This window comes from Strongylocentrotus purpuratus, unplaced genomic scaffold (genome assembly GCF_000002235.5).
Source record: "Strongylocentrotus purpuratus isolate Spur 01 unplaced genomic scaffold, Spur_5.0 spur5_scaffold_13, whole genome shotgun sequence".
Taxonomy (NCBI): Eukaryota; Metazoa; Echinodermata; class Echinoidea; order Camarodonta; family Strongylocentrotidae; genus Strongylocentrotus; species Strongylocentrotus purpuratus.
Window position 1 is genome coordinate 36,557,778 of NW_022145598.1, and position 23,468 is coordinate 36,581,245.

The window sequence follows — 23,468 nt, forward strand, 5'->3', positions numbered from 1 at the left end:
CTCTAGCCGAATGTAAAAGGGAAGGAGAGATGATGTGCGAGGTCGAGGAAATATAATGGAAGATGAAAATGATTGGAATGGAAGATGAAAATGAATTAAAAGCAGGGACAGAGGGAATGTGAAAAGAAATATGTGTATACAAAGGATAAGATTCAGAGTGAGAGACGGCTTAAAGAGAAAGAGATATTGAGACGAAGGAAACATAATATAGAGAAGATTTAGAAATGTTCTATATTTTCTTTCATCCAATAATTTTCTCTTCTTCCAATAATTCACCACCCCTGCTCACAACACCCTCTCCCCTTATGTCTCTCACTCACGCTCTATTCATATCTCTCAATCACATACTTTTAACTTCTATAAATTATGATGAAAGTTTCCATCCATTTCCATTCACTAATAAATCCCTACTTACACACGGCTGCATACATTATAATAATATTATAATCTGATTATCACATACCCACTAAATAGTTACTATGTCTCCATTTAGCCTGTATCGTGCAAGCTCGCTCTCATTTTCCTACTCAAGCATTTAATATGGCTCTAGCAGCACCATGAAATGTTTGTATTAATGTTAATAATTTAAAAACTCAGAAACATGAACACATTTTCATTTTCCTTTTTGTTCTTCTTTTCTATCTTCCAACTTGTTATTTAGATACTTTCTGCATTTTGTTTTAACGTGACATTCCATTCTTCTCCTATCACAGTGTAATGTGGCGCCTCGCTTCTGGCTGCTATTGAATAGTTTGTATAATTTTGATTCTTATTAAAGGTCTCCAAAGTCTTTCATGATTTTATGGTGCTTAGCTAAAATTCCTTAACGATTGTTTTTTCCTCTTGTTATGATGCTGCGACCTCACAAATCTATAAATTAATTGCTCGTTGCTTGAATCGTTTGTAAATGAATATTCAGACCATCACACCCAACTGCAAAGTAGTATCTAGGACCATGTTAGGAGAGAAACAAAATATTGAAATCATCCCTGATAACGATATGACAATACCAATGTCTAATAGTTGTATTTTTTCGCATTCAGTTTTCCCCTTTGTAGGTGCCATTTTGTTTTACATCAAGTCCCTTTCGTTTGTGCCCCCTCCCCCACTTTGGAAGACAGCCCCCCCCCCCCCCCGCCGCTGTTTGTTCATTCCTAATCATATGAATTCATTGACAGGGTACCTATGAATATCAGGTATATTGGATGCTCTCTTTCAAATGCACCCAAGACTGCTGAGCCACCGATTCTCTGCTGCTTCTTCTCCTAAAACCAAAATGTGGCTATAACGCTACTGGCAGCGGGCTTCGCTGTGTCCAGTTTGTACAGCATTCGAGATTTCCCTCAAGCCAGTTTCAAAATGATTTTTTTTTGTGTGTGTGTACTGGATTTTCCCCCAACCTTTTATTTAAATGTTAAAGCCCCACTGCTCTAGACTGGCCAGGAGGGTTAAGACATCCTACATGGTCACTGACACGCGACATCTCATCAAATCAGCTCTCAATTAACATAAGAAACAGGGGACCATGGGGGACCAATGGTCCAGTTTTAACACGTTTTTTATATTTTTTTTAAACTGGATTTTCCCCAAAACGTTTACATAAGTGTTAATTTTACTTCTCCTTGCTCAGTCACTCTCTATCCATCCATGCATTTTCTAGTCTGTAAACTATTTTCCAATATGCAAACAGTGAGAGTCGGACATGAACTTATAACAAGGCGGTACAACTTGCATGAGTGGAACTTAAAGACTAGAACTTCAATCGTGTCAGAACGCAGGCGCGGATACAGGATTCAGGCTCCTTCTTCATGTTTGAAGGCGCAAAGGGTGGGGGAGCCATATGTTAGAGTTTCCTCACTCGTGTACAGGGTTCCCCCTGTCTCATTCGCTTTGATAGGCAATAGGGTAATATTTGACTCTAGGGCTTTTTACTCTATAGGGTAATTTTCTTGGGGATCATAGTTTTATTTAGGACCCCCTTGTATATCCAGGGGCGCACTTGAAATGCTGCATGCGGTACTTGTTTGCTTCAACCCAAACAAATTGGACTGATCTCGGCAATCAATAATTCCTCCCTGTTTTTATCATCCGATTAATATTCTTTTGTCTCATATCCGGCACATCTGCCTATAGTTGTGTCCTTCAATCCTTTCACACTATCTCAGGTCTGTTAACAAAATTTGATTTGGCCCTTGAAATATTTTTGTTTTGCACACTGTACGTTTCCACTAAAATCTCCTCTAGCCGAATGTGAATAATAATAATAATAATTATATTTGCTTATATAGCGCCTAACACTTACTTTATCAGAAGTTCATCTCGTACATCAACAGACAATACTTTTTGTTCCCCTAGTAAATTTCATTGACTAAAAAGGTTATAATTTAGACGCGAAAAAAATAGGCCCGGCAAGTGCATACACAAAATAGTCTTTTGTTTATTGAAAAGACGAATTTTCTCTGGAGAAGAAGCGATATGGAGAACATGGTGTAAAAAGTGAGATAGAAACGGAGAGAGAGAAAGAGAGAGACAGAGACAGAGAGAGAGACAGAGAGAGAGAGAGAGAGAGATAGAGGGAGGGAGAGTGAGAGAGAGAGAGAGAGAGGGAGGGAGAGAGAGAGACAGAGAGAGAGAGAGAGTGAGAGAGAGAGAGATAGAGGGAGGGAGAGTGAGAGAGAGAGAGAGAGAGAGGGAGGGAGAGAGAGAGACAGAGAGAGAGAGAGTGAGAGAGAGAGAGATAGAGGGAGGGAGAGTGAGAGAGAGAGAGAGAGAGAGAGAGAGAGGGAGGGAGAGAGAGAGAGAGAGAGAGAGAGAGAGAAGGGTGGATAGAGGGGAGGACAAATAAAGAGACAAACAACTTATTTTCAACTTGTTCTAAAGAGACAGCTAATAAGATAAGGGGGAGTACAGGATGAATCCTTTAATTTATACACTACTATGTGTATTGGGGTGTGTAACAAGTTTATGTGGTATTGGTTTTATTGAAAATTCATTTGCAACTAGATGGCTGAATTGCAGATTTGTGTACATTGCGTAAAACCTAAATATTTATACAAACATAAATAAACTACAGTAAATTATCCAGCAAATATATATGTAAGATAATGCTAAGGATGAGAGTGCAATATCAGACATATCAAAAATAAGGTAAAAAGTACAATTTCGACAGAGAGAATACTGGTAGATCCATAAATTACATTTTATATTTTTATTGGTGAGTTATGGATAACGTATTGATAGGAAGCTATATGCAATCAAATGAAAGACATGAAATATGGTAATTTTGAGGTTTTCTGGTAATACTAAAACCAAATTTCTTCACTTTCAATCCAATTTTGTTCTCATGTCCCACAGATCAGATTACGAATTGGGCAGTCTGTAATTAAGCCATCCTTTGTGGCTGGTAATATCTTGGTGTTGTTATGGATTCTTCCCTCACTTTGTCTCAAAATGTAGATGCCATTTGTAGCTGTAAGGAAATTAGGAAAGATTCTTATCCACGTCACATCTAGGCTAGATTGTTGCAATTCCCTTCTCTTTGGTCTTCCTGCCAAAATATCCTCAAAGCTCCAGTGTATCCAAAACACAACAGCTCGTCTTGTTTCTTGTGTTCCTCGTATACTTCTCATATTCCACCTGTTCTTCAAAAACTTCACTGGCTTCCTATCACTTCTTGCATCACTTACAAACCTCTCCTCCTTAGTTTCAAGACTTATCATGGTTTTGCTCCTTCATATCTTTCTAAACTCCTTCATCGATACACTCCTGTCCAGACTTTGCGATCTGCTTCTCAATCTCTCCTCTCTCTCTCTCTCTCTCTCTCTCTCTATCGGTCTCACCCTATTTCTTACAGACAATACGGTCAACGTTCTTTCGTTAATGCAGCTGTATTTCTTTGGAACTATCTCCCCCTTTAAACTCGCAATGCCAATCCTTTAAATATATTCAAAACAATGCTAACTAGATGGATCTTCGACTGCGCGCAGTCGAAAATAATACCTTCGGCCGCCATAGAGCGATTTTACAAACCAAAACAGAAGCAAATAAAAAAAGTTTGATTGTAATCCATTAATAACAGGTTATCAGAATATCGTGATTACAAGCTATTTTTCAAATACATGTATGACCCTTTGATCTTTGACCTCATGACCCTAAAATCTAATCAGTTCATTTATTTATTTTATTTTATTTTATTTATTTCTAATATTTTGACAGGGTAGCCCATTCACCAACAAGTAGTGGTCTTCCATGGGGCCCTGAATGAACATATTTACATCGTTTATAACATTTATACAGTCATTGGCTCTGCAATATACATAGGCCTACATGTCCTGAGTAATCCATCAATCTGTTCTACGGACAATGCGTTCAAGAGCTATGTGTGCATACATAATGAGCCCCATGACCTTTGGCCTCAAAACCCCAAATTCTAATCAGTTCATATTGGCTCTGCAATACATGACCCAAGTTTAGTGGTAATCAGTTCTTGAGATAAAGCGATCACTCTATCTATTTGTGCATACATAATGAGCACTGTGACTTTATGAACCCAAAATCTAATCGGTTCATTGGCTCTGCAAGATACACATGCCTACATGACCCAAATTTGGCGGAAATTCATCAATCGGTTCTTTGAGTTAGCGTGATCACGAGAACGAGACGTACAGACGTGCGGACGGACGGACAACAGGGGCGGATCTAGCTTTTTGCTAAGGGGGGGGGGGTTGACCAAAATAATGACGATGCAGAGCATCGTCCACGAGCCGCGTAGCGGCGAGCCGATTTTTTTGGGGGTGTTTATTTGAACCCCGTGATGTTTTCCTGGCATCTATTAACACAATGGAGACCATAAAAAGCAGTGCATGATAACGTCTTTTTAAATCAAGTAACAGCTTAATACACAGTTATATCCAGCCTTTTTATCATGTGTTTGGTTAAGTTACCAGATGAGTTGAATATCTTCTCACAATATTTGCACTTGAAAGGGTTTCTCTCCAGCGTGCGTTCTTTTTTCTTTCTTTTTTTCTTTCTTTTTTTTTGTTTTTTTTTGTTTTTTTTTGGGCCGCCCAAGGGGGGGGGGGGGGGTTTGAACCCCCTAAACCCCCCCCCCCCCCCCCCCCGTAGATCCGCGCCTGGACAACCCACAACATAACACCGGCTACTTTGTCGTGGAGGCATAAAAACACTTTAAGTCTTGTTCCTGATACGCCCTCTGCCCTTTTGCCTTTTATATCTTTTTGTAGATTAACGTATACTATTAATTCATGAACTATTTGTATTTTGGTTGTATTAGTGATTTGTAATTAACTAATTATGTACATGTATTATTTTCAATTGCAAAGTTTTAATGTTAATTGATTTGATGTAATTTGTAATGCTAATTCCGTTTCCTTTGCTTATCAACTGTTTACCTTCTTAACCGCTTAGAGGCATAATGCAGTTTACGGTATAGAAATGAATCTTATTATTATTATATAGGATTTCCCGGCCAAATTCGCGAGTTTGTCAGTAAAATTAATTTGTCTTGCGTTCAAATTCGACGGTTTTAGTGCTGTTGGGTATATCTCGGGTTTATATTCCTTTTTCTAGATTTCAAATCTATGAAGTTTTCGTTAGAATCTATGTATGTTTCATTCAAATTAATGAACAAAGTGCTCATTTCGCTATTTGGTCATTCGATTTAGCGCAACACGATTTTCTGACATCGCGACGGTGTACTTCTAGCATTCTAATTCATTTGTAGCATTCAAATTAGCACTTTGTGCACTAAAATTAATGGTCAATATACATTTCTATATCATTTTATAGCTCATTCTTTTTCTTTCAAGATCGTTTTTCATGTGTATTTTATCCTATTTCATTTTCTTGCATTTATACTCTTTATATGCTTTTAGATTTATCAGATATTCACCAGCCTTTAAATTTGATTGCTTAAAAAAAAGACTTACATCTACGGACTTGATGGTCTCAATATTTGTGTAAACTTTCATGTAAGGAAGTTGTTTGTCTTGTGTTTCATCATAAATTTATCACAATTTCATTATGATGGAAGGGTATAATATTGTGACTGGGGTAGGTGTTTTTGTATCCCTACTTTTCCGGGTATATTAACATGTCCATTCAAAGATGCCATTTCCCTTGATTTCACCCCTTCTTTACCTAATGTCTGACTACAAACATATGGTTTTTCCTCAAAATTAATAAATTGCATAACAGAAAAGACCCCAATGGCAAATCATGTATTTAATTGCATTTTTAAAAAACTGTAAACGTGTGTTGCATTTCTTCCCCCTAAAATTCGTAACTTGAATAAACATAATTCGAATACGAATGACAGGTGTTAATTTGAACGATAAAAATGACGCCTCGACAAGTGACGATTAATTTGAATGCTAGTTGAGCAGTTTCTAAATTGAATGACAGATCTTTGAAATCCTTCGACCAAAATCCTAAATTACATACAAAATCGGAAAAATTGAATGATAATTGGCATGGCAAAGCTGATCTGCGCTATCTTAAATGCAAAGTAAATGAATTCGAATGACAAACTCGCGAATTTGGCCGGGAAATCCTATATTAAACACAACGACCACATGAATATGTAAGATTTTTTAGTATATTTTATAGACCACTTCACATGGACTACACATTCAGACTTTATTGGCTCAATGGCGTATTGAGGACATATTTGATGTACATGTATACAAATAGATTTCTAGAGATAACTTTTAAGTAACACCGCATATCACCATAGGTTTGTTGTCATATGATGGATAATTAAAATACCTTCCAGATTTTAAGCAGAATTTTTTTTTTTGAGGATATGAGGATATCTTTCCCTCCCTCTAATTTTGGCCAGTATCTCATAAAATTAACTGGAAGATGGTGATTGGACATTTAGTAATACGGATGGTTCAACGGATTAGGAGTGTTAAGAACAATTGACAAGTACATGCACTTCTACAAATTTCATATACCGGGTATTCATGTTCAATTCAATTTGTTTTATCAAACCATTTAAAATCAAAATCAGTATACAAATCATGCATGTATGAAAATTATTAATACAGTGTAAATGGTCAGGGTGCATTTGTCTTGGCCATGGGAAAGATTTTAGCAGAATTTGACCAGCAGTTAGAAGGGGGGTGCAACTGCCCGTGCCCACATTTTCTGAAACATCACAGAGTATAGAAGAAGTACTGCACTCAACATTCTTTGAAATTTCTGAATTACTAAATGTACACTGTAATTACACTGTAAATACAAGGTCCAACAGAAATTATGTTCTATGGGGTTTTGGAATCCTCAACAGAATTAACAGACTAGCTCAATGTTGATGATGATCAATAAATATAAGCAATGCATGGGAAGACTACATAAACAGGTTGCAACACAATTCGGTTCAAAGTTGTAAACTATTTCTAGTAAAACAATAAACAATATAAGACAAACAGTAGGCTAATTGCAGGTGCACCATGTGAGAGAGAGTGAGGATTGAGGAGTCCTGCAAAGGACACTCGGTAATCTTTCTTGAGGGTTTGCAGTCCTGAAAAGGACTGTTTCCTGACGACAGATAGTCAACCTGTTTGAAACGTCGAGCCACTCCAGCAACTCATCCTCTCCAAGCACTATAGTTCTCCTTAGAACTATAAGCTAAGAACGATAACCAACAGTCTTTTTCAAGACTATACCAACAGTCCTTTTTCAGGACTACAAACCCTCAAGAAAGATTACCGAGAGACCTTTTCAGGACTCCTCAATCCTCACTCTCTCTCACATGGTGCACCCGCAAGCCTACTGTATATCTACATCACCATGCAAGCCGATACTTACAAGCAGCATCTAATATTAGACAATACTTGAAGATTAACCCAATAAGTTACTGCTACTAGGGCACATGGGAACAAAAAGAAGGAGAAACTCACAGATTGTTTTCCGTCGATACCCGGAGCACAATCTTCCTTTTAAATCTATCTAAGGAGTAAAATTCAATTTGTAAAACAAATCTAACTAAAATGCTCCAAAAGTTGTTTTCTGAATCATCATGTTTGTAAAGCTATTATAAACATAAAGAGGGTTATCTTACCAGTAAATCTAAATTATGTCTACGCATTGTAAACATAACATTAAAACTAAAGATTAGAACAGCATTGATGCCCCTACAGGTCTACATTAAAAACAGATAAAATCATCTTATCAGTACAAAAAAACTCATGTCAATACAAAAATTAAAAAAACAATCCATAACAGCAACCATACCCCTACATTACAAAAATGGATTATGTGATAACATGCACCTAAAGAGAAGGTTGAGTTCTGGGGAGAGGTGAAAAATAATTTGTGAGCGTTATCATTCTTATTATGCAAGTGTGGTAGAACATCAGATAAGACATGTTCCCTGAAAAGCATGGCTCTTCAAATGCCTTCATATTCTAAATATGTCATGTAACATCGTAAAACTCAGGGGGTAGGATTTTTACGGCACATGTTCCTTTAGTCCCATATACATCTTTCTGTGTACAGTGTTTTTAACTTTACCAAGACTTGGCCAAATTTCTTATCATTTTGATGATTCCAGAACCTTGCAATACACACAAATTCTTATATGCTAGATGATCAACCTTTTCTGGTCGATTCCACACCGTTTCTTTCACAATGCAATCACATGACCAGAACTCAACTTCATCTTTAAAGCATTGACCATTTTTAAGCCCTAGTAGACAAGCTTTCATCCACCGCTATGGGATTTCAGAAGCAAAGTGATTCCATCATTCTTCATACAGTTCCTTGCAACCTCCTGCCTCCCTCCCTCAACATCACTGCGGCGGCGAAGATAGGTCACAACGAATACCCAGATCTTTTTTTATCCAAATAAAATATTACATCTTTCTTGGCCAGAAATATATTTCAAATTCAATAACCAAAGCATCATCCTATCCAATATCATGTCCAGCATTTAAGTATTCTCTGAGGCTATCATCCCCATAACCACAGACTCTACCCACTGGACAAATATTCCCTACTAGGATAATGGCCCCTTGACACCTTAAAGATAAACTCCAGTTCTGGTAAAAAAAAAAAAAATTAATTCTCACAGAATCAAACGAAACTTACACTGAATGTTCAAGATTACAAATAAATGACATGTGCCATTCAATTTTGGAAGAAAATGTATACTGGCCGAGTAATGAGCATAGAAAGACAAGGACGTCAAGGTAGTACTAGCCCCGACACCATATGTGTTGTCCCATATATAGCTTTCTGTGTACAGTGCTTGTTACTTTACCAAGACTCGGCCAAATTTATTATGATTTTGATGACTCCAGAACCTTGCAGTACACACCAATACTTACATGTACATGCTACATGATCAACTGTTTTTGATCCATTCCACACCTTTCCTTTCACAATGCAATCGCATTACCAGTACTAAATTTTATCTTTAATTAGATATCCATCGGCAGTCAACCCAGATACCCTAGGGCTACAGCAGTTTATCCCAGTCGATGCCATTTACAAAGTCAAAGGCATATTGGGATGTGGATAGCTAAATCATTGATTCGGTTGGGCATGAGCCATAGTTTTCCTCATAGCATTTATCTACAAGTTCTCGGTGACCCAAGGGCACTTCTCTCACCGTCATTCTCCAACGTTGACATTTCTCTTTCAAGTCCCGAAAGCTTGCTACCAGGGAGTAGAATAGAATAATAATAATAATAATAATATTTAATTTTTATATAGCACTTAATACGAATGTCTCTAAGCTCTTTACAAATATACTATTACCCCCGTCATTGGCTTCAGTGCTTGCCCGCACACAACCTGTGCACAATCTCCACTCCCTGGGGTGCATTCCAGCCAGGCGTTACATGAGGCTCAAAAACTGTTTGACCGACAATGACGGTCGCATCCTACGGGGTACCCATTTAACACCTGGGTGGAGAGTAGCAAGTGCAGGTTAATATCTTGCCAAAGGATATTAGTGCCGGTGTCAGGATTCGAATGAAGTCCGCAGTTCAGTTCCTCATAGCATAGTATGGGTTGTAGGTATGATAAAGACTCCGCTCTTCAGTTCCTCATAGCATAGTATGGGTTGTAGGTATGATAAAGACTCCGTTCTTCAGTTCCTCATAGCATAGTATGGGTTGTAGGTATGATAAAGACTCCGCTCTTCAGTTCCTCATAGCATAGTATGGGTTGGAGGTATGATAAAGACTCCGCTCTTCAGTTCCTCATAGCATAGTATGGGTTGTAGGTATGATAAAGACTCCGCTCTTCAGTTCCTCATAGCATAGTATGGGTTGTAGGTATGATAAAGACTCCGCTCTTCAGTTCCTCATAGCATAGTATGGGTTGCAGGTATGATAAAGACTCCGCTCTTCAGTTCCTCATAGCATAGTATGGGTTGTAGGTATGATAAAGACTCCGCTCTTCAGTTCCTCATAGCATAGTATGGGTTGTAGGTATGATAAAGACTGCGCTCTTCAGTTCCTCATAGCATAGTATGGGTTGTAGGTATGATAAAGACTCCGCTCTTCAGTTCCTCATAGCATAGTATGGGTTGTAGGTGACCCAAGGAGACTTCTCGCCCTCGTCTTTATTCTTGGATAGGAAGAGGGACTTGTATACTTCGGTCTTCTTAGAGTTATACTCTGGTCTAGTGGTGGATGGGTCTAAGTCTTGCTTGTGTGACCTGCCTGGGACATCCTCAGGTTTTCCAGTGATTACTCCAGTGGCGGTGCCTTCCTTTTTACCTGGTATGAATTTCTTGTTGAGGCTGATGGCCTTGGTGGACTGTTTATCACTGCTGCTATCACTATGTGCGCTAGGTGCTCCTGCTGGTAAGAAAATAAAATTGGATATAAATTTAGTCAAAGGTAGTGCATTAATTACGTATTAATTGAGTATTTTCGCTATATTATCTATTAGTGACAGTGGTACTATCCTCGGTATAAATTGCTTCATTGTATGAATTGTATAAATTGCTTTATTATACGGAAAGAGGCTTTAAACTAACGTCCTAACATAATGAACTGATCGCAACTAATATTCAACCACTTCATCCTTTCCTTCCTAAAGCTAGGGTAATAAAGTCCAAAGCTCTTTGGAAGCGCATAGAGAATTTATTTCATAACGTATTATGCGCTATACAAGAACTGAACTATTATTATTATTATTAATGAATTCTTTAAAATAACAAGCCAAATAACAATACAGGAAATAACTACTAACAATTTACTGACATTGTTAATTGCACAAACACAACGCCTCTATGCTATCGTCGATCCAACAGTAAAAGTACTAAGAGAGGACCAGTAACTACGACCTTTCACATGCATTGCCTGGCTGAAATCATCGAATGACGATGGAAACGCCATTAATCACAACAACAACAACAACAGCTTTGTTGATGTATTCAAAGGAAGGAGATGAAGGCAATAAAATATTTTAAAAAGAAAATAAAGGAAGAGCAATTTTGAGAGGAAAAGAAGGATCAAAGAGACAAGGATAGACAGGGGTGATAGTGAGCACTAAAAAAAAAAAAAGTTTTTTTATTTTCCCCTCAACCCTGCCCCCCTTGAGTAAAAAAAAAAAAGAGGATTTGCGGGGAAAAAATGGCATCTAACAACATTTCCCCCATTCGAGTAAGAAAATTGGGAGAAAAAAATAGGGTAAAAAAGGGAAGAATAGAGAAAATAAGAGGGAAACCGGGAAAATCAGGATAAAAAGGGAAGAAAAAAAAATTGGTTAAAAAAAAAAATATAAAAAAAATATCTGGATTTTTTTTTTTTTTTTTTTAAATCGGGAAGAAAGAAAAATTTGGGAAAAATAAAAAAAATCGGGAAACCAATTTAAATCAGGTTTTTATCAGGCCTGGATAGAGAGAGGAGAGATATAGATATACAGTCAAACCTGTCAATAACGACTGCCCAAGAGAAAGACAAAAAGTGGTCTTTGTAGACAGGTTCCTTTAGTACATGTTTCATCAAGAAACAAAAAAAAAGCCTATACCGGTAAAACAAATGCAGGGGTGATAGTGAGCACTAAAACAAGAAAAGGTTTTTTCTTTTCCCCTCAACCACGCCCCCCCTTGAGTAAAAAAAAAAAGAGAGAGGATTCGCAGGGAAAAAGTAGCATCTAACAACATTTCCCCCTTTCGAGTAAGAAAATTCGGAAAAAAATAGGGCAAAATAGGGAAGAATAGAGAAAATAAGGGGAAAATCTGGAAAATCAGGATAAAATAGGGAAGAAAGAAAATTGGTAAAAAAAAAAAAAAAAATCTGAAAAAAATCAGAAAAATCAGGAAACAGATTTAAATCAGGTTTTTATCAGGCCTGCAAATGTCAACTGACGTCAACCTTGACCTACTAGCCCCAAAATGTAAATGGATCATCTTCCTATAGTAATACCGTCACCATGTTTAGATATTGCTATAGCAGGGCTAAAAACCTTAAATTTCAGAAATTGACCTCCGTGACCTTTGACCCATTTACTTTTAATCTAATGAGACTATCTTCCTATGGTGATACATACTATCACCAAGTTTGAGGCTAATAGTTTGAATGGTTCTTATTAAAGATATCGCAATACCAAGGATAAAACCTTAACTTTCAGAAATTTACCTCTATGAACTTTGACCATTGATCTAATAGCCCAAAATCTAATCAGATCATCTTCTTTAATATGGCATTACATATATTGTCACCAAGTTTGAGCCTCCAACCTTGATTGGCTTTTGAGATATTGTGATACCGAGGCCGATACCTATAATTTCATCAGTTAACCACTGTGACCTTTGACCCACACTGTAGTTACTCAAAAAAAATCTAATCAGATTGTCTTCCTATGGGGGTAAATAGTAAGCGCCATGAGCACCGAAAGGTGGACCTGTGCGCTATACAAGTAGCCACTATTATTATTATTATTATTATTAATACTTTCATCAAGTTTGAAGTTCATATCTCAAGTGGTTCTTGAGTTATCCCATTTTAACGAGAAAGCGGACATATGGACGGACGGACTGACAACTCGCAAACATAATGCCTCCGCCCCCACCTTCGAGGGGCAGAGTCATAACAATAGATGGATATCTCTGATGGTCATTTAGTCTAGGAAAACTGAGCCTATGCTCTAGCACAAGAACTAGGCTGCAAGCACAGACCCTAATTTGACACTTTATCAAAAAATCATTGTGCTTTGAGAGAAGCCTAGCCCAGCTACCTACTGGTTGTGTCAGCCACAGTGCATGGCCTATGGTAGTCTTATAGTGCAGACTCACTTTTAAGACTGACCAGGGTTTGTGCTTGCAGACTACACAAGAACAGCACCTGACTGGGCTGTGATTCAATCAAGGATTGGAATAGAAATTCAATTTCATCTTACCACTTTTTGTTTCAGCCTGCTCTTTTACACCATCCACTTTCCTCTTTTGGGCCTTTTTCGCTTTCTACAAATAAGAGATAGAAATAACTCAAATTTAAAAAAAAACTCTTAAAAGGTAATACAAAGTTTTGGGGAATTTTGAAAATTGGGTGGATAGTGATTCTTTACAATTTTGATAATTTGGATACCCATGTGGATGTATTATAAGCACTAGAAAATTTAGCCCCTAAAACCCTTCTGCTCTCGAGAAAAATTGAATATAAAAATTTACTGGTGCTCCCGGTAAATGTTGATAAATGTTGAATATCGACTACGGCCGTACAATGGTAGCTGCGACAATGAAAATCTCAGAATATGTAATTGTGATATATGATTTCCAAACAGGAATAGCTAATCAGTCGATTTTAGTCAAGAAACATTGTTGTAAAGCTTACTTAATATATTGACCTTGAGAGGGAGCTATACAACATATAGAGTTTATTATTTAAAATTTCACAACTTTGAACTCGATTTCAACTGCGACAACGATCAATGAATACGCATATGTTTCCAATATGTTCATTTGAACCAAATTCATGACCTCATACCAAAACTTTGTATTACCTTTAACAATATAAAATAAGAAGGAAGAGAGGAGAAAAATACAGAAGAGAAACAGAGGATGCAAAAGAAGAGAATAATAATAATCTTGAGATAACGAAAAAGGGGGCTGGAGGACTAACAGGCTGGTGGATGGACAGACAGAAAACCTGAACACATATTCCTCTGGTACTACCTTTGAAAGGCAGGGGCATGAAAATGAATGTCAAAAACATCTAAAGAAAGATAAATACTGAAAAAGCAAGCAATTTAATACTGAACAAGAAGAGTAGAAAACTAGACCCTTGATCGTCCCAACAATACACAAGTGTTCTTGAAGAAATATTTATTCATAGGAGTACTAATAAGTTGTTTAAGGTTATAATTGTCATAATGATATTCAACATCCTTACTATGATCGGAGAGATATATTGTGATGATGATGATGATGACGATAACAATGATAATACAATAACAAATGATGTTGAAATTAACAGTAATCATACAAATGGTGATGATGACGATGACGATATCAAAGAATGCAAAATTTAAGAAAACCCAAATTATTGATTTTTGTATCAATATTTGTCTATAAACACATTTTTTTTTTTTTTTTTTTTTTGGGGGGGGGGGGGGGGGGGGGTGGGAGAATCTTTTCAGGAGTGTGTCTTATATGGCATCCTCTTTCACATTATGATACAATTTAAGTGAAATTTTGCCATCAAATGTTTGGGGCTCTTACTTTTTAGAGGGGCTTTAAAGAACTTTTTAAATACCTTTTCTGCTTTGGCAAGTGCTCTTCTCTTATTCATTTTTTCTGTCAGGATTTTGACATCTTCTTCAGATCCATTGATGAGGATTCCATCTTCTATTGACAAATCTTTGCCACACTACAAAAAAAAAGAGATAAAATAGTTTAGCCAATCTAAATAATAACTAAAATTACTTGGAGGAATGCACTAAAAGAATGTAGAGGTGCCGTGGTCGAGTGATTATGTAACTGGACTGTAGATGACAAGGTCCGCGGTTCAAGTCCCGCGGCGGCACTAATGTCCTTTGGCAAGACTCTGAGAAACATATAAAAGCAATTTGATATCAATTCATATCTTCACATTTCTGCTTGTACATGAATATATGCAATTATAGCACTTTTTTGATGACATGCGCATACTAATTGTTATGTAACACCTTACAGGTATATCCGATTTTGACGAAAATGGTATCAAAATGTGCGCAAGACTTGAGGGGAAAAAGTCATGAAACAACAATTCAAAATTCCAAGCGGTTGCGGCGCGATCTCTGAAAATGTCAAGGGGGGGGGCCTCCCAGCCCCCCCCCCCCCAGTACAGTAAGGGTTAAAGATACTACATGAGCATTTGTCTACATCAATAACCCACTTCTTGTAATGGCCAAAATTAAACTGATTGAATCTTTGCGCAGCATAAAACGTACGACCATTTGGTACGACCATTCGGTACAACAGTCTGAAAAATCAGACTATTACTTACTGGCTATATAGCTCCTAAGTCGATTCAACAACTAATAGTCGTTATTTTCCCACTTAGAGACATTTTCAAGTCCCCTTTTTTTAGGGAAGTTCTAAATTAGTATTGTCTTCCAAATGCCGTTGAAATTTACCTTTTTTATTTTTGGGGCCTGCAAATGGGACATAGTACCTTTAACTTACCTTATGACACACATCTGATTTGACTTCTTTGAAAGCTTTTTCTGAAACCACACATCCACAGTGCCAGATAAAACAAAACCTTATGGGAAGAAGGGAAAAAAAGAAAATAGCCACATACGACACATCATGTATTGTGATAATTTGCAGTTCAAATGATGTTCTTGCTCATATCAACCCTTGGAAATCATCCCCTAATGGCCTTTCATACTAACATAGTAATGCAGGGTATAAAATGGCGTCTAAAATACCCCATTTGACAGATTTTTAAAATCCGGCGTCGATATACCTGGCACTTGGCCACCCAGAATATGCTTGCAAGATTTTGAGCAAAACAAATTGGGGGCTAAAAGCGTTCTGAAAACTGACGTCATAGTCAACTTGTGTTATAATTGGGTGGGAGCCAACTGGAATCTGTATTGTGCCATTCTTTCAATTGGGATTTACTCCAAACGTTTTTTGTAAACATATACTGTGTTTAGTATCCTTTGAAAGAGCATTTCATTGAAGTCATTGCTATGCATACGTAATGTAGTACAAGCATGACGTGTTAAAGTGTTATGGAATGCATGGTAAACTCATTCTTTGGGCGATAAATTCATGATGACGTCATCAAATTCAACCAAATCTGGCAGACGTGTCAAGTACATGTACATGCACATGTCTGCCAAGTTTCATAGACCTACATTGTAGGTATATAAACTTAGTAATTTCAAAGCAAGATGTAGTAATTTTTTTTTGTGTAGTAATGGTTTATTGAAATAAAATCAATCACGGCTCAAAAGCCAAATTACAGGTTTTGTACTATAGTAAAATCAAACATCAAAATTACAGGAAACAAAATTGGTAATAAGATGGACATGTAATAATCAAAGCAATGAGATCATAATGACAAAGATTAAGTACAAATAACATAAATTATTTCTTACAGGCAGTGCCAGTTAGCACTCGTTGACTACACCACTACACCATACTACTATTGATATCATTATTATTATTATTATCATTATTTTTACTATTTTCAGTATCAACATTATGATAACAATAATTTATATCAATATCGTTACTATAATTACTATTCACAATGGTAAATATCAAATAGTTTACACAAAATATTGCACTTAAATCAAGTTCAAAGTACATACAAATTTCAAATTACATAAAAATTATTTTAAACAGTAAAAGGGCAATTAAATCTATAAGGGTTATATTGCAATGTAATAAACAGATAAAGTTACTTCAGAATTTTCAGAATTTTCTGCTACTACTACTACTACTGCTACTAAAAGCATTCATGATTTTCAACAGTAATTTTTTCACAAAGTCAGTCAGTCAAAGGGTATATTTTTTTTTAATTTGGCTGAAAGGGATATATCTTGAAATATTTAAATTTAAAAAAACGGTACAGGCATGATGGAGCTACATTGAACGGCCACACAAACAGAGCCTTTTAAAAACTTTAGAGGGCGCTATTTATATCATGTGTGACCCTTGGTGCCCTTCATTTGGCAGGGGTGTTTGCATGCACTAATAATATAAAGATACTCTGAAGAAGAAAAAGGAATTGATGGGAGAAATTTATTGCAATTTTTCATTTTAGGGGTCACTATTTGAAGAACGATTTTTGATACAGTTTTGAATTTAGAGCATGAAGATGACATTTTGACCGGCAGGTTGTTCAGCGCCGATAAACGAGCGATTAAGGATAGTGGAGATAGGTATGCCAAAAGAAAGGCATAAAGTGGCCCTAAACGGACAAAATAGCGTTTGGACGGTCACGCATGAGAGATATCGGGAAATAAATAGCTCAGTGACCTTGATGGGATGCTAGTGACTATGCCTACGAAAACTTGGAAGGAATCAGGATAAAGGAAGAGACCTACATGTACTGGTAGGTAGGGACTACGTGTAAACCGAATGGGATTGGGGGAAGTAGATCAAGAATAAGAAGAAGAACTCAGACCGCAAACGAAAACAAGGCATCGACAGAGGACATCATTACAATTATCAACTCGTTCCAGTATTTTTTTCATTATCAGAACATTCTTTCATCTTTAATCAAATATGGGCTGAGATAACTCAGCCTTGAATCCATAACAACCAATATTACAAAAGTGTATTGAACCAAAATAGGGACTTTTAGATTTGCGTGGATTGATACGTGTGACATCGATTCAAGGCAGTGCATTAAAAGGACGTCGATCGTAGCAATCCACATTGTCTTTGTGCGAATCTAAAAGTCCCTAATGTGTAGTCCATCAGAAAAACCATTTTATCTATAAATGAGGAAACTCACCTGTACTTTCCATTCATCTCTAATCCAGTTACAGGGCATATATACGGAGCAGTATGTGTGTCTACATAGCCATCACCTTTCTCTCCCTTCTGACCTTGGTATGCTGGATTGTCTGTCAAGACAAGCTGTTTCACATCCTGGTTTAAAGATAAAGTTGAGTTCTGGTCATGCGATTCATTGTGAAAGATACAGTTAGAAAAGGTTGATCATCTAGCATATAAGTATTCGTGTGTATTGCAAGGTTCTGGAATCATCAAAATGATAAGAAATTTGGCCTAGTCTTGGTAAAGTTACAAGCACTGTACACAGAAGGATGTATATGGGACTACACGAACATGTTGCGTAAAAATCCGCCCCGATTTTTACGATGTTACATGGCATATTTAGAACTTGAAGGCATTTGAAGAGCCATGCTTTTCAGGGAACATTTTTTATCTGATGTTCTTCCACCCTTGCATAATTATAATGATAATGCTCACAAATTATTTTTTACCTCTTCTCAGAACTCAACCTTCTCTTTAAACAGACAATTGGGTACATGATTTGTGACACACACCGGTATGTCAAAATTCATATGATTACAATATGGCAGGATATAAAAGTTACAAGGTCAAATGAAAAACAAAATGCTCCTGAGTTGTAACTGTATTCACAGAAGTATTTAAATGTCTGTGTACACTTGCAGTGCTTTGCAATGTTTGGTATTTTAGCAAGACTTTGTCAATTTGCTATCATTGTAATAATCAGACAAACATAAAATGTAGAAAATATGGATATATTGTATATACTTGCTACCTATCCACTTGGAATAACTCCTTTCAAAATATAACTATAGTTCACAATAAAGTTGTAAGAACTCAAAGTACTCATATTTGGTGAATAAATAAGGAGATAGATTAAGCTCCAAAATTTGCATTTCTCAACAATAATCCTAATCCTAAAAATACATGTTTGAAGTAAGGAAAAATAATTTAATTTTTGACCTTTTTGGAGACACATTTGGTATATGTTTTTAAAAAACAGTGCCATATACATTACATATTTGCTACCTTACCATCCACTTGGAAAAACTCCTTTAAAAATATAACCATACAAAATTATGACCAGGGGGGTGTTTCACAAAACTTTTCATCAATGACAATTGACAGTTTGTGTTATAAGCTACTGAAATCCTTGCTTCTGATTGGTTATCAGCAGATTTGTCACTGATTTTTGTCATTTGTCATTGACAAAAAGCTTTGTGAAACGGGTCTCAGTACTCAAATGCTTAAAGAGAATCAGAGAAGAATCTGAACTTTGAAGCAACAGAAACATTAATTGATATTCATGCTGAACATTTTCTTTTAATATCATCTTTTCAGCATAAACCTCAGATGTATCTCTCGATTGGTGGGACTTTGGGCGGGCACGATAGGAGGGGGCCCTGCTGATATGACTTTACCTTGAGACTCTTGATGTGTAGTGCTGACTCAGATTTAGATTTATCAAGTAAACATTCAAGTACTGCCTCCTTGTTGTATAACCTACATGTACAGTACATGCAAGAAAGAAAACAAAAATTCTCAAATCAGAAAGCTGACAAGTTATGTTTTTTGAAGGGAGGAGGGGTTGTTTAATGGGAGAAAGCTGACATTTATTTTCGCTACTGCTTCCTTATATCAAAATGGTCAAATGTTTTTAAAATAAAGAATACACAAACACATAACGGAGGTGCAATAGCTGAGTGGTAGAATAGTGGTCTCGTAACCGGGAGATCCCAGGTTCAAAACCAAGTCAATGTGCACAGTGCTGGTGCCCTTTGGTAAATCATTAGTTATAGTCCCCATTTCTAAGTCCCTTGGAGAGGACCTAAAGCCGTGGGTTCCCTGGTTGCTTTAATACTTAAAAGTATACACATGCTTTCTTAGCAGTCAGGTCCAAACAAATACAACACAATAAACTGATAATATTCATGAAAGTAATTTGGTAGAAGATTATTTTGTCATGTTTTCATCTGTTATGTTCATTTAAATCTACATTTTCTCTTAACATTAGGCAAGATGAATGTGACTTTGCCTCTAATAGCCTCCACCTACATTCAGTTAAGACTACAAGTACATGTACATATTGTACAGTGTGCAACAACAGTAAAGTACACCCTGAGCAAAAGTGGAATGTTGCAATACAATATTTTTTTAAGTGGTATTAACAATGCAAATTTTAAGAGATGATAACTTTGACATTGTGTGATATATTTTGAAGGTACAAAATATCAATAAAAAAAGTTAACCAACCTTCCTAATTCACAAGCCACCATTGGCTGTCTAAGTTTCTCTTGTGTGAGGGCACAATGGTGCCATCTTGCTACTCTCTCCATGTTCTGATCAGCCTGAAATAAGTGAATGGAAGTAACTGTTAAACAAGCCAATGTTTCATTATTATTGTTATATTTCCCTTTCTTTTTCAAACAGAAGATCTGACAAAATGCATTTCCACGATTAAATATTAAAAAAATAACAAATAGTCTTAAAACTGGGTTTTGGCAAGAAGTTTGGTAAGAATCTATCAGTCGGTTCTCGAGATAACGCGATCACGAGAACGGGACGTACGGACAGACGGACGGACAACCCAAAACGGAGGCATACAAATTATTCTGTACGTTTGCATTAAATTATTTGGTACGTACGCTATAATATTCCGTACGTAAGTGACACGCTTTGCATGCATCCAACTATACCCGTGTAGTTGTGAAGACAACGATTGCAGTTTCTCCAACACAAAAACTGCAACTTCCAAAATGTCTGAGCGTCTTGTTAGACAAAGTTTTTTGACTTAGATGTCTAACACTCAGTAGAATTTTATGTTTTGATGACAAAAAGTACAAAATTTCTTTCTGGGAGAATCCCAACTCAAAATAGAGACAGGCAAGGGCTTCCCGTCTTTCTCTAGTGTTAAAGACCAAGTTTTGGGTAAATCTTAAAAAGTTGATATTAAAATACAGTGGGTAGACATGCGTGCGCATATTTATTAACACTATCGCACAGAATAATTTATTGCGTATACGTAAAGAATTTTTTTTTTTCGTACGTACAGAATATTATTGCGTAGGGGTCTACGTACAGAATATTTTAATGCGTACGTACCGAATATTGTCTGGTACGTACGGAATAATATCTTGTAGACCTACGTACGGAATAAATTTAAAAAATTGGTTAAAAAAATGGCATGTTTGGGGCTTTGTACAATAGTGTGTGGTGTGTACATGTATAGACTCTATGTGTGTATAGAACTGCCTCTCAGCAAGTATGCATAATTGCTAGAGCGAGGTCAATACGCATTAGTATTGACTCTATGCTTTGCTGGAGTGGGTGGGTAGGTAGTAACTAGTATAGGCGGTAGGACCACTCCAGCAAAGCATAGAGAGTCAATGCTAATGCGTATTGACCTTCAGCAAAGCACTACGTGTTAATAGGCAGCATTTGAATACACGAATAGTTAATACACTAAAACACATGGATGCACACAATCATGCCGATGCGGCTGATCGGCAAGTTTAACAGTGGACTCACAATTTGAATTTTTAAATTATTCTTTCTAACATCGGAAAGCTAAAAAATTTGTATTTAACTGCTATTTAGGTGTCATCAATTGTCACTAAAGTACCGATTTTGAGTGAAATCAGTTGAGTTTTGTACAGTGGTGTTTGAAATGTTGAAAATCAAAAGCACAGCTTTTACTACACAGCCAGGATAGTGATGCTCCTATGTGTGAAGCAGGACCCGATTATTAACATAACAAGCGACGAAAGTCACGAAACGTTACCTTTTCGGGTTTTCTCTTTGTCCTGACGAGATCCTGACGGCCAGGAATACTTCCCCCATCTCCTCCCATCCTCAAATACAATCTTTTTACAAGCTAAATTAGTCTGAAATTCAACAACACGCAGCTTTTTGATCGGGGTGTTGGATTGTGTTGCGCGTTGCGTGACCGTACCAACATGTACATTCGCTCCTGCAAGCAAGCTTAAAACTAGCGACCATTCCAATAAGAGTGGTTATAGAGTCTCCAAAACGTCCAATTGAAAAGGAAAAATAATTGTTTACACGTCTCGGGTGACGGTATACGGCAAGAGGAATAAAAGATTAGATTTGTATGGTTTTAAACTAAATAATGAACTACATTATTTTAAAGTTGGAATCTTCTTTTTTTTTACTCTAGCTGGTATAAGTCACAAGCCGGAACTTCTTGTCTGGGTCTTATTGTTTTCAAGATTGAAGTTAGGACTCAAACCGCCAAATCAGAAGGCTTATCCGCACTGTACATAATTATGTAAACAATAATGGCTAAAATACGTTTTCAAATTTGTGTGGCCATGCCTTGAACCATAATGCATGGCCCTGCAGAGAATTTTTTCCTGTTGGGGGCCGGGGGGAATTCAATGAATTTTTGACAATTTATTGCATTTCCTTCGTTTTTGGGGGATTTGTGGAAGGGCCGGGCCGCGTACCCTAGCAAACACTGCGTACAGTCATGATTCAGGGGCTAAGCAATGGCCTCGTTACTGTGAGGCCCCAGGATAAAAATCGTGTCGATCAGCTATATATTAGTGCCCTTTTGTGAGGCATTAATCCTCATTACTGTCAATTATGACTTAATGACGTAGGTCCCTTAGCTGATTAGCATAGTAGCACACATATGATTTAACAGTCACGCAAAACAAACACTCGCAAATTAATATTCAATAACATCTGAGAATGTATGCCATTATCTAGATCTATTAGAAATAAATAATTTTTTTAATCCTTCCCTAAACTGGGGTAAAAATAAATATTCCACCATTATGACCAACAGTGTAGTTAAGGCACATGAATATAAATCGAACAAATATGCCCCATTAGTTACCGATATACCGACTTCAAACTATTATTGTACGCAGATGACAGCGTACTACTCTATTCAAATCCTGGTCCTAAATATATTGAGGAAAAGCTCAGAGCTGTCTACGTGTGTCGATTGGATAACTGATAATAAGCTTTCTTTACACTTAGGAAAAACAGAAATCATTTTATTTTGTTCTAAAAGTAGTTCTAAAAAGTAATTTGAATTCAAAGTGACACACAATAATCAAGCAATCAAGAGAAAAGAGTCTGTGAGAAGTATTTAGGCATTGAGTTGGCTAGCGCAATTTCATTTTCATCTTTAGTAGAATCAGTTGTAAAAAAAGCAAATTCTCGTCTGAAATTTGTGTACAGATATCAAAGTTGTATGGATTTAAAATCAAGACGTACACTCTGTTTTGCTCTTATTCAATGTTTATTTGACTATGCTAACCCAGTAACATAAACAAGTCATATCAAAAGAAGTTGAAGATTATACAGAACAAAATGGTGAGATTTATCAATTGTTCTGGTCCAAGAACTCATGTTGGCTACACCCGGCCCCCCCCCCCCCCACTCAGTGTTATTTAGGGTACGCATATGCTCGTACCCTCTTTTTGAAAGCACCCCCTATCTGAGGACTGCCAACATTTCCGAACCCCCCTTTCGC

At 36.9% G+C, this 23,468-nt stretch overlaps 1 protein-coding gene across 2 annotated transcripts; it reads right to left on the bottom strand.

The window, feature by feature from the left end:
• Positions 1-9,929: 9,929 nt before the first annotated feature.
• Positions 9,930-21,912, bottom strand: LOC754268 (replication termination factor 2). 2 transcript variants are annotated; one of them, XM_030983459.1, is made up of 8 exons: positions 21,744-21,912; positions 20,216-20,310; positions 19,384-19,465; positions 17,943-18,079; positions 15,650-15,728; positions 14,739-14,852; positions 13,384-13,447; positions 9,930-10,835 (listed from the first exon to the last, which is right to left on the bottom strand). In XM_030983459.1, exons 1-8 carry the CDS (start codon positions 21,810-21,812, stop codon positions 10,537-10,539), a joined length of 939 nt encoding a protein of 312 aa, XP_030839319.1. In that variant the 5' UTR covers positions 21,813-21,912; the 3' UTR covers positions 9,930-10,536. The 2 variants fall into 2 exon arrangements, with proteins under 2 accessions (XP_030839319.1, XP_030839317.1); XM_030983457.1 differs by having other exon boundaries at positions 9,931-10,838.
• Between the last annotated feature and the right edge of the window lie 1,556 nt (positions 21,913-23,468).

Bases quoted from the DNA above. Each gene is read 5' to 3' on its own strand.
- LOC754268 (XM_030983457.1), bottom strand. From the start codon at position 21,812: ATGGGAGGAGATGGGGGAAGTATTCCTGGCCGTCAGGATCTCGTCAGG. The intron at 19,466-20,215 runs GTTGGTTAACTT...CTGTACATGTAG, and splicing joins GTGGCTTGTGAATTAGGAAG to GTTATACAACAAGGAGGCAG. The intron at 10,839-13,383 runs GTAAGATGAAAT...TTTTCTTACCAG, and splicing joins GCAGGCTGAAACAAAAAGTG to CAGGAGCACCTAGCGCACAT.